Below are 11,770 nucleotides of genomic sequence, written 5' to 3'. Positions count from 1 at the left end.
AGTTTGTGTGAGAAGTCGCGCTGAGCTCGGAAGTTTGACTCAGAATTTTGTCTGACTTTATTTTGACAGTCTGAGTTACATAAGATTAATTTAAATTTCTAAACGAGCTGAAGGTACATTAAGGATGGATAAAGGAAAGTGAAAGCTGTGCTTTTAGACACCAACGTGCGCTTCCGGCCGGGTAACTTGAATCACTCCATGATAAGAGTGTTGAATGTTCATGTAACGTTACATATTTACCAAATGTGTACTGACAGAATGTAGACCTATTGTACTTAAGTACGCATTGTGCATTATATAACAGCACCGGCTGTTTGATGACTGAACTTAATGAACTGTGTATTTGTGCATGTGTAAATAAAATGTATAAGTATACAGCATCTATAACTTTAATGCTTACATTCGTAATTCATTTTAACCTGTTAAAAAGCAAAATTGTCTCACATTGTCTCACCTATACACAGTACAGTTTCTATAGGCTTACAGTTCTTGTGTATTTTCTCAGATATTGAGCATGTCTCTTCATGCTGTGGAAGAAGCTGTCAAGATGTGCAAAGCTGAAGAATCAAGACTCACTGAAAACATCAGGCAGTGCAAGGAGATTTTGCACTCAATGTAAGATATTTAAGTGGTTTTCTTGTTGTTACGGCATACTTGTCTTGAAATAGAGGGTGTAAAAAGTTAAATTTTGTCGGATCATGTGCAGGAGAACACGCGTGACAGAAGCCAGTGAGCTTGAAACTGCTGCAACCATCAGTAAAAAAGATGGTTAGAGGAAAATCATTTATCTGTTTATCTTTGTTTTTTTATATAATCCCATATCATATATTACACAACAAAATTTTGTCTCTGCTTTCTAAAACAGATATTCCACCTGAAGAAAAACAAGAAATTGAATTGTTGGAGCAGGTTTTAAAAAAGGCACTGAAAATCCGCAGTACATCTGAGGCTCATAAAGAACTTCACTCTGACAGCAACCAAGAAAAACACCCCAATGAGAGCAAACATAAAGCACTCATTAATTATACTGTTAAAGAAGAAGATAAAAAAAAACCAGTGAAATCTTCCCCCCCCTCGGAGACGTGCAAAAAACCCAATCATCACAGACAAGCAGCTGGAGGGAACGTGACCCACGGGTCCGTTCTGGTCCGGAAAGGACCGACTGGAGTCACAGGAAGGCTGACAGTCCCAAAGAGCGCTCCAGGGAAGATCTCTTCCACAGGATCCCAGCAGAAGATGCGTGTCAAAGCCACTAATGCTAAACAGTCTTCCCCATCAATCTCCTGCCAAGATGGGAAATTCACAACAGAAAATGTGCAGTCTAATGCACAATGGTATGTATCTGATTGGATATTCATCTTTATTGCAGCCAAATATGAAATGAATCTTTAATCTAATATGTACACTATCTTTCAAAAGTTTGGGGTCAGTATGGAAAAAATGAATACTTCTCTTCAGCAAGGATGCATTAAACTGATCAAAAGTGACAGAAAAAAATGTTATAAAATATTTCCATTTTAAATAAATACTGTTCTTTTGAACGTTCTATTCATCAAAGAATCCTGAAAAAAATCAAATGTTTCACAAAAATATGAAGCATCACAACTGTTTTCAACATTGATAATAATCAGAAATGTTTCTTGAGCATCAAATCATCATATTAGAATGATTTCTGAAGGATCATGTGACACTGAAGACTGGAGTAATGATGCTGAAAATTCAGCTTTAATCACATTACATTTTAGTATATTCAAATAGAAAACATATTTCACAATATTACTGTATTTTTTTTAATCAAATAAATGCAGCCTTGGTCAGCAGAAGAGACTTCTTTCAAAAACATCTACCCCATCCTATCTACCCGACACCCTTGAATGGTATTGTATACGTATTATATAATATACATGATTTTTTTTTCTTTTTTTTAATCAAAATGTAGCTTTTATGGCTTTTCTTTGTTGCTGCAGGACACCGTCTCCTTTGTTACCAGTCTGGCGAGCACAGAGAACAAAGCAGATCCGGTCAGTCTAATATTGTCTTTTAAAGGATTAGTTCACTTTCAAATTAAAATTTCCTGATAATTTACACACCCCCATGTCATCCAAGATGTTCATGTCCTTCTTTCTTCAGTCGAAAAGAAATTTAAGGGTTAGTTCACCCAAAAATGAAAATTCTGTCATTTATTACTCACGCTCATGCTGTTCCAGACCCGTAAGACCTTCGTTAATCTTCGGAACGCAAATTGAGATATTTTTGTTTAAATCCGATGGCTCCGTGAGGCCTACATAGGGAGCAATGACATTTCCTCTCTCAAGATCCATAAAGGTACTAAAAACATATTTAAATCAGTTCATGTGAGTACAGTGGTTCAATATTAATATTATAAAGCGACGAGAATATTTTTGGTGCGCCAAAAAAAAACAAAATAAGGAATTATTTAGTGATGGCCGATTTCAAAACACTGCTTCAGGAAGCTTCGGAGCGTAATGAATCGTCTGGTATTGTTTAAAGCCCTTTGAAGCTGCACTGAAACTATAATTTTGACCTTCAACTGTTTGGAGTCTATTGAAGTCCACTATAAGGAGAATAATCCTTGAATGTTTTCATCAAAAACCTTCATTTCTTTTCGACTGAAGAAAGAAGGACATGGACATCTTGGATGACATGGGGGTGAGTAAATTATCAGGAAATTTTAATTTGAAAGTGGACTAATCCTTTAAATCCTTTTAAAAGGAATATTTTGGGTTCACAGCAAACTAAGCACTGTCACTAATATTTGTGGCATAATATTGATTAGAATGACTTATACTTTAAAATCATGTCAGAGTACAATGGAAGTAAACAGAGCAACGCAGTAAACCTTAAAATAATGTTGTGAAATTAAAACATCAAGTCTTAAAGGGATAGTTCACCCAAAAATGAAAATTATCCCATGATTTACTCACCCTCAAGCCATCCTAGGCGTATATGACTATCTTCTTTCTGATGAACACAATTGAAGATATATTTAAAAATATCCTGGCTCTTTATAATGGTAGTGAAGGGGGTGCCTGTTTTGAAGCCCAAAAAAAATGCATCCATCCATCATAAATATAATCCATACGGCTCCAGGGGGTTAATAAAGGCCTTCTGAAGCGAAGTGATGGGTTTTTGTAAGAAAAATATCCATATTTAAAACTTTATCAATTCAAATAACTAGCTTCCGGCAGACAACCGTACACATACTGCGCAAGTCGACTTGCGCCACAAGAGTAACCCGTGACGCGATGTATGACGCAGGATGTAGGAGTAGCGTAAGCTTAGACTCCTCTCACAGTTCAAACAAATAGGGCTGTGCAACACACTCAAGCTCCTCTTATCTCAAAATTTTTTTCTTGTTTTAGACATCTAATTCATGACCGGTGTTTTGATTTGGTGTCTTCTGACCTTGCTCCGTTGACTTCCATTGCACATGCATTACTTTAACCACAATTTTTCCTTGAAAAAGATGTTGAAAGAGCTTTGCAGTAAACTCAGAATCTTTCTTAAATCAAATAATATTGTATGAATATATATACAGAATATTAAATCACAATTGTTATTGTGAGGGGGGAAAAAAACAGTTTTTTTAAAGTGTAAGTGTTCTTTCAGACTGTGGAAAAAAGTATTGACCAAGCAATCAAAGCCAGTACCAGAGAGAACTCAGTTTACTGAGAGACTGCAGGGAACTGTATCCTTCAGATCAATCCTGTCACTTCTGACTTGTCGCATTTGATCAGACATGATCAATACATCCATGCAATCATCATTTCTCCTGTTGGTGTTGTTGTAATCCTGATCTCGGAGTAAACTGCACACTATAGAGTGCAGCAGTGATGACGTTTTTTTGTAGGCCAACCCAGGAGTTCACATCACTCTCGTTCCCTCGACAAAAACCCAGTAGGATTTTTCCATTGGCTTGGGATTACAGCAGAAAATAAGGACTGTGACTAACAAAAGCTTATGATTCTTACATGTTTTGTTCATCGTGATAATCGTCACAAATGAATTTTGAAGCGTAAATACAATCAGCAGAAGTAAAAAGCTAAACGTATGGTCACATGACTTCAACATCACCATCACTAAGCTTCAGACAACTCTTTATTTAAAAACAAGGCTGTGAAAGCAAACTAGTGAGTAGATTAATTTACCTGTTCGGTTGATGACGTTTAATGTCCCCATTTAGCCATTTGTTAGCAACCGCCTTTCTCAAGACAAGTAAAAGATTTTAAAAAAATCACAAGAGGGTAAAACGTGAAAATATCTCGACCACACCACAGACTTCAATCATTTAACCAAAAACACACATTGACTTTGGGACGATGGAACCGGAAGTGCTAAAATGCAACTCATTTCCGGGTTTTGGCTTACAAAAATACATCATCCCTGCTCCACTCTATTCCACTTGCTGTTTGTTCAAAAGTCCTTGTCAGGTCAGACGGCACATTTAATGTGACGGCATTGAAAATGAAGCTTTTTTTCAGTGATAAACGTACAATTTTGTCATATTTTTCTCTCCATTTCTTTCGTTTTGGTCAAATTAAATATGCTGTCTGACTAAGATCTCTCTTATTTTGCTGTTGTATGTTCTTGACCTGCTGCTGTATCAGTTCCCATCAGAATGGCCTTCCAGATGTCCTGCTGATATCAAAACAGAGCTGGACGTGCTTTCACAGCGTTGTCTTGACCTGACACACTGCTTCCATGCTGAGCAGAGCTGCGCTACAGACTCGGACTCAGGTACCCGCGCTGGGGGCAGGAAGATGGAGGGCTGCAGGAAGACAGAAGTGTGTGGGTGGAAGTAGGGGGCTGAGAAATGAGCATCTGGACAATAAGGATCCGTCCAAGGATGACACTGTCATCTAGTCTTTATTCATCTGAGTCACAGGCGGGCAGCTCATTTGGAGTAGATCGAGATTAAGAGATATGTGTGTGTGTGTGTGTCACAGGGACATCACATGAGAGAGAATATGAGTCCTTGCGGATGCTGGAGGGTTTGGAGAGGATGACGGCAGAACTTCTTACAAGTGCTGATCAGCTGAAGAAAGGTACTTCACAATCTGTCTCCTGTTGCCCAAACTATTTGACGTCATTTTCAGGTCAGGGTTCATGTGCAGAGGTTGTTGCTTGTGGTATTACTCATTTGTAAGTCACTTTGAATTAAAGCATCTGCTGAATGAACAAAGCAATTTAAACAATTGAATTGTACGGCTCAGGAAAAAGATACAGTTCATTTAAGACACACTGAGCTTTTGTGACAACATGCCCCAATAGTGCATCATGTTAAAACATTATAATAAGGTAAGTTGTCACAAATATAGGCTATTTAATGGCCAAAAAATAAGTGTTAAACAATTATGAAGTACAAAAAAATTCACAAAATCATACAAAAATATGAATCCATTGTTTTTACCAACAGAAACTGTAATTAATACATTTTAATGATATAATTTGATTTAGATTTTTTAGAATTTAAATACTTATTAGAATATTTATATTAAATGAATTTATTTAGATTTTATTAGAATTAATTTTATTTTATTATTAATATAAATTATAATATTGATATTAAATTATTTGTAATTGTTTTTAATTGTAATATGATGAATTTAATTATCATTTTATTCAACAGATGTAAAAACTTGACATTTATGAACCATCCTCTTGTCCTGAGAACACAGTTCAAACTTTTGGTTCAAATCTTCTTTTATTGTACAGTTGACTCTTGTTGGAATATGTCAGTGTGGTTTTTATTGTTAAACAATAAAACAGATGAATATTACAAAATATGGTTATATTGTAATTTTACTTAAAGGGTTAGTTCACCCAAAAATGAAAATAATGTCATTTATTACTCACCTTCATGTCGTTCTACACCTGTAAGACCTTCGTTCATCTTCAGAACACAAATTAAGATATTTTTGATAAAATCTGATGGCTCAGTGAGGCCTGCATTGATAGCAAGATAATTAACACTTTCAATGCCCAGAAAGGTACTAAAGATGTATTTAAAACAGTTCATGTGACTACAGTGGTTCAACCTTAATATTATAAAGCAACTAGAATACTTTTTGTGCGCCAAAAAATCAAAATAACGACTTTATTCAACAATATCTAGTGATGGGCGATTTCAAAACACTGTTTCATGAAGCTTTGAAGCTTTACGAATCTTTTGTTTAGAATCAGTGGTTCGGAGCACGTATCAAACTGCCAAAGTCATGTGATTTCAGTAAATGAGGCTTCATTACGTCATAAGTGTTTCAAAATTTCAGTGGTTCACCACTGGTGGGTGTGACTTTGGCAGTTTGATACACGCTCCGAACCACTGATTCAAAACAAAAGATTTGTAAAGCTTCGAAGCTTCATGAAGCAGTGTTTTGAAATCGGCCATCACTAGATATTGTTGAATAAAGTCATTATTTTGTTTTTTTGGCACACAAAATGTATTCTCGTCGCTTCATAATATTAAGGTTAAAAAACTATAGTCAAATGAACTGTTTTAAATATGTTTTTAGTAGCTTTCTGGGCATTGAAAGTGTTAATTGTCTTGCTGGCAATGCAGGCCTCACTGAGCCATTGGATTTTATGAAAAATATCTTAATTTGTGTTACGAAGATGAACGAAGGTCTTACGGGTGTAGAAAGACAAGAGGGTAAGTAATTAATGACAGAATTTTAATTTTTGGGTGAACTAACCCTTTAAGGATAAACACTGTATTTTACTTTAATAATATTTTGGTGTTTAAAACTAACATACAAAACCAGTGCCATAGAAAAACATTTGTGTAATTGGGCAAAGAGATGGTAGGTTTTGTGATAACTAGCCCCAGTCTACTTTATATGTTTATGGTATCTGTCAGGAGTTATTAATCAAAAGGGCTTTTCACACTGTGCTTAACCCCAGGTTATCATCGTTCCAAACACCGCTTTTTACCCGGGGTTATGAAACCCTGCTCTGGACCTTTATAATCCGAAATGTTCATTTAGTATAAACTCCATATAATACGAGGTTGCGCAATGAGTCTTTATTTAAACAGCTTGCATGCTGCGCTTATCCAATCAATGACACTGACACCGCAAATATGCAAATAAGAACATTAACCCAGGGTTTAGGAATGTACAATGTGAAACGTCATCTTATGAATACCCAGGATTAATTGTTAACCCCAGGTAAATTATGAGCAGTGTGAAACGTGAAGCAAGATAACCCAGGATTCCGTTTACCTGGGGTTTAGAATGATCCAGGGTTAACTATTTCAAGTGTGAAAAACCCTAAAGAAACACACAAGACAGGAGTAGGGAACTTCATCCATTTTCTTTACTCTTTTCACTTCCGTTCTCACATACATTACGTCATTACACAAGTCAACAAAGTACAATTCTTCTCACGAACGCAACAATGTTCACATGGTATTTGTAGTGATCAAAAACTCAGTCTATTTTTGGATTCAGTCTACTGCAGTTTAACCTGTTAGCATTACACTGTACTGCCCACAGTACACATACTTTCAAAAGAGACCATAACCATGCATATACTCCAAATGGTTCAAGAACAGCATGCAATTTACTTTGGGTATGCCTTTTTTAGGGTTTTAGGCAAATTTTACAGGAATGCTAAGGGGTTAACAAATCACACCCTTCATCTTTGGTCTATTTTGGGTCTAATGTGGTGTCAGTAGTCTTTAATCTGTTCACCCTCCATTAAACAGTGCTTGTTGAATTTCTGTGCTCAGTTTCACAAATTCACATGTTCGATTTCTATAAGTGACATGCCATGCAGTTATCTAAGAAGTGAAAATTCCCATCCCTTTTTCAATGTGGTTAGTTGTTATATTTTTCTCATGTAGTTCAAAGTGTTCCCTCTGGATTTAACGGGTAACATCTCAAAAAGCCTCACACATAGTTCATCATTTTGAAGATTCGTCCTCCACAATCCCATAGAAATCCCCCGACCCCACAGAGATCCATTTACCAGAGTTCCCATGTTCTTGCTTCTTGGGAAAGCAATTAATGCACTGTAGATGCTTGCTTATTTCCAATGTAGAACAGCTTTATGTAATCCAGATCAAGCTGTATGAACAGGATAGTTAACTGAATTCACAACTGAACTGCATATGATAATATAATAATTTCTTAATAATGTTCTAATAATATAGTTGCAAGCAGCAATTATCAGGGTTCAAGCACTTAAAGGCCTTTAAGCACATACGTAAAAATGTATTATGTTTTAATTTAGTAAGCCTGTAACCATCTAGATCATAGATGGAAAAGACCATTTACAGCCAATACAGGCAATTTACCATAGGAAATATATGATTTTTAAAGCTTTTAACAGTTATCGAGGTTGAGCCAAAAACCTAGAACTAGTTCACGAAATTAGGTTTTTGAAATAATCTCCAATATTTCATGAAAGCTTCGATTGACAGCGATGGTCCCAGAGGCAAAGTTGTTCAGAATGAGGAGTTCTACCATGTGGCATGAATGTTGTGGTTGTGTGATCAAAAATCACATAATATACAATCCCTTACGCACGTGAAAACATGAAGGCGCCCCCATGTGGCAGATTTCTTTAGAGTTTCTCATAGGCCTCTAGGGCCATGAGTCAGACAGGCCCAGCGAGTTCGGCCTATTTAAAACTTGTCTGATAGCTGCTCAAATTTCATTGGCTGATCGCGGCGGCATTTTTTGAGATACACGAATGTCCTCAAAGGCAGTCTTGGCACCTCAGACAAAGACACCGCATGGCAATTTTCAAGTCAATTAGACTTAGGGTTGTATAGTTATAGCCATTTTTAAGTATTTTCCATGTTATAGCGCCACCAAGTGGCCAGTCGCCACGTCCTTTTTCACACGACCACAGAATGAGCTCTTACAAATGTGTGCCACGTTTGGTGAAAATATCTCATTCCGTTCACAAGTTATAACCATTTTAGTAAAAGTGGCTCCGTCCACTTCAAAGGTTTTAGCGGCCCGTCGAGCCCGTAAATCGAAATTTCTACTTTTTTTTTTTTTATAATTATTGACAATCAGACTCCAGAGAATCTTACTGCACTGGTTTGGTTCCAATCGGGCCAAAAACCTAGGACTAGTTCACAAAAGTAGGTTTTTCAAAAAATCCAAAACACCCAAAAATTTCACTCTAATCGAATCGAATCCGAGGCATGCATTTTGTTCGTTTTGAGCAAAGGATTCCAACGTACTTTTCACCGCTGTAGCGCCCCCATCAGGCCGATTGGGGCGAGCCTAGGTGGCATTGTAGATGGTGTTAGTACTACCAACCCTCAAAGTTTCAATTCTCTAAGACTTGCGGTTTGGTCTGCCTGATCACTTTTAGGGGAGAATGCTGATCCTTGGAAATTTTAACAATTACAATAGGGTTTCAGCGCTACGTGCTTGAACCCCTAAATACAAAATGCAATTTTTATAAAATAAAATCCAATGCAAAACTACCTTGTGTTTCTCAGACTGGGAGAGGTGGGATAAGAGGAGCTCTGGAGCTTTCTGTCCCATCCGGAGGAGAGGTGAATGGGGTGACCCCATTTCCTGTCTGCCGCCCATCCTGTCGTACAACAGTGAGGCTGAACTGAGAGAGCTGGAAAGCCAAAGGCTCAGAGTAGAACAACTTCAGCAGGCTGTTCATCTTCAAAAGGTTTAAAATAATTTCGATGTCTCTCCTTTTTAATATTCAAGAGATAGCCTTTTTCTTCATTTGGCCAAAAAAGGTGTTTTATAAGGCAGCATATTGTTGATGCTATTGCCTTTTTAGAGCCTCTTAACAGCAGAATTGAATTCTGTTTACATCGTTGATCATTATTATCCTGTTTATATCACTGTAAAGCTGCTTTGAAACGACCTATATTGTATAAAGCACATGTTTTTTTTTTTCTATTTTTAGGCAATGTCCGATAACCTTTCTTCTTTCTGGGACTCTAATTCCGGTACTGAGCGACCCAGTGCCGTGGTTCTGCGTGGTCTGTACTCGCTGCTGGCGGAGGGAGGGGTTCAGTTCCCGTCACTGGTTTTGGATTCGGAGTGAGATTGAGCCAAAACAAGACTGAATTTCAGGGTTAGTTCACAGAATTCCATGAAGCACAGCTGGGAAGTATTCCACACAAAACTGTTCTCCAGAACTCTTATTCTGAGAGAAACTTTGCGTTTCAGCACTAAGCATGTTCGCTTTGTGCAATTGCCTCAGATGTTTAACAAAATGCCTTTTTTGATCAGTCACATGACTGGAGACGAGTGCAGCGAGTGCAGCTGCTGCTAAAAAACACGAATAAAGCTTCCAGCTGATGACTCTCATGATCCATGAGTCAGGATTTCATTTCATTTCATGTCATACTCCTCCATCCCACATCTGTCACTGAGTGGCAGAAGTTTATCTGGCTCTCTGATGAGTTCTTCCTGTTTGCATTCATTACTCTGAGCCTCAACGTGCCAAACCACTGGCATCTTTTGAATACTAATACCGTGCGTCCTTGTGAGGCCTGTGGTATTGTGTTTTGCCAGCAGAGGGTGATGTGTTCTTGATGCTGTCCTGAACGTTTTCCAGATTCTCTATTGACAGCATCTGTGGCATGACGTCTGTTAGGACTGAAAGTAATTTAGACTCATCCCTCACTTTATAAAAGCAAACAATGATTGTGTTTATGCTCTAATGCACTTGTAATGGATGTCTAGACATTTCCGAGCCCCATCATGAATTCAAAAATGTGTGTTATTCGATCTATAAAGTGTCTAAATCGCCCTTCTGGGTGTTACTGACGCAAGTACTGTTTGGATTTGTGTCTATGTAAACAGTCTAGGCAAATATCCTTGTACATATAGGCCAATATAAAAGTTATCATCTCACATCATTAGAACAGGAATTATTGGATATAACTTTGCACAGATAGTGATTTTTGATAAGATAAGTTTTGTTCTATATTTCTGAACCCTTGTGTATTTTAATGTTTATCTCGGTGCATTGCCTTGCCCTATATAGACTTGTTAGTGCATTAGCATAAATGTGTCCATTGAGCGTAATTTATATCATCCCATTTATAATCCTAAGATTCAAGGTTGCCAGGTTTGCGTCACAAAACCAGCCCAATCACAGCCCAAACTAGCCCAGTCACATTCAGGGGGGTTCCCTGGTAAAAATTGTGTTCCTGGGGGAAAAATCGAGTTCCTTGGATGTCGCTTCAACCCACAGACTAAAGAAAACAACACGCAGCATTAGTGTAAAAATAGTCCAATTCGACGGGAAAACGGTGGACTTGGCAACACTGATACGATTCTGCAGTAAAGAAAGTTTTCCATTTAAAAAAACCAACAAAAAACAAACAAAAAAAAATCTTTACACAGAAGAAATTGTCATAATGTTGAGTGAAGTAGTCACCAACAGACTTTTTTCGGGATTTTCAGGAGGAGATTGGAGCTTCAACTTTAATTTCTACATTTCCATAACTGTTTATTTCAAACCGACACAATTGTATAATTGCATAGTTGTTCTGTAGTATTAACCGATTCTGCGGGATTGTGGGCGGGACCTTGATAGCGCGGCTACACTTCGCGCTCACTACTGCGCAGACTCGGGCTCCAAGATGTCAGCGTCATATTTGACATTGGCGGCTTCACTTCTCTACAATGGAGGAGAGTGTGTTGTCCATATTTTTTTTACAGTCTATGGTACCAATCAACCAATTCTCATGAGAATTTAAGTAATGGATAACTTGGCAATTTCATATAAATTTCATTCAGATATGTACGAT

General features: G+C 37.5%; 1 protein-coding gene across 5 annotated transcripts; it reads left to right on the top strand.

The window, feature by feature from the left end:
* The first annotated feature begins 1 nt into the window (after nucleotide 1).
* LOC127509464 (tubulin epsilon and delta complex protein 2-like) lies at nucleotides 2–10,322 on the top strand. 5 transcript variants are annotated; one of them, XM_051888235.1, is made up of 11 exons: nucleotides 2–181; nucleotides 506–615; nucleotides 707–768; nucleotides 866–1,334; nucleotides 1,809–1,877; nucleotides 1,968–2,021; nucleotides 3,631–3,709; nucleotides 4,629–4,758; nucleotides 4,968–5,066; nucleotides 9,482–9,666; nucleotides 9,913–10,322. In XM_051888235.1, exons 2-11 carry the CDS (start codon nucleotides 515–517, stop codon nucleotides 10,051–10,053), a joined length of 1,389 nt encoding a protein of 462 aa, XP_051744195.1. In that variant the 5' UTR covers nucleotides 2–181; nucleotides 506–514; the 3' UTR covers nucleotides 10,054–10,322. The 5 variants fall into 5 exon arrangements, with proteins under 5 accessions (XP_051744195.1, XP_051744197.1, XP_051744196.1 ...); XM_051888237.1 differs by lacking the exon at nucleotides 707–768; XM_051888236.1 differs by lacking the exon at nucleotides 1,809–1,877.
* The last annotated feature ends 1,448 nt before the right edge of the window (nucleotides 10,323–11,770 follow it).

This window comes from Ctenopharyngodon idella, chromosome 3 (assembly GCF_019924925.1).
Source record: "Ctenopharyngodon idella isolate HZGC_01 chromosome 3, HZGC01, whole genome shotgun sequence".
NCBI lineage: Eukaryota > Metazoa > Chordata > Actinopteri > Cypriniformes > Xenocyprididae > Ctenopharyngodon > Ctenopharyngodon idella.
The sequence above is the reverse complement of the archived record's forward strand: the minus strand, read 5'-3'. Positions and strand labels throughout refer to the sequence as shown.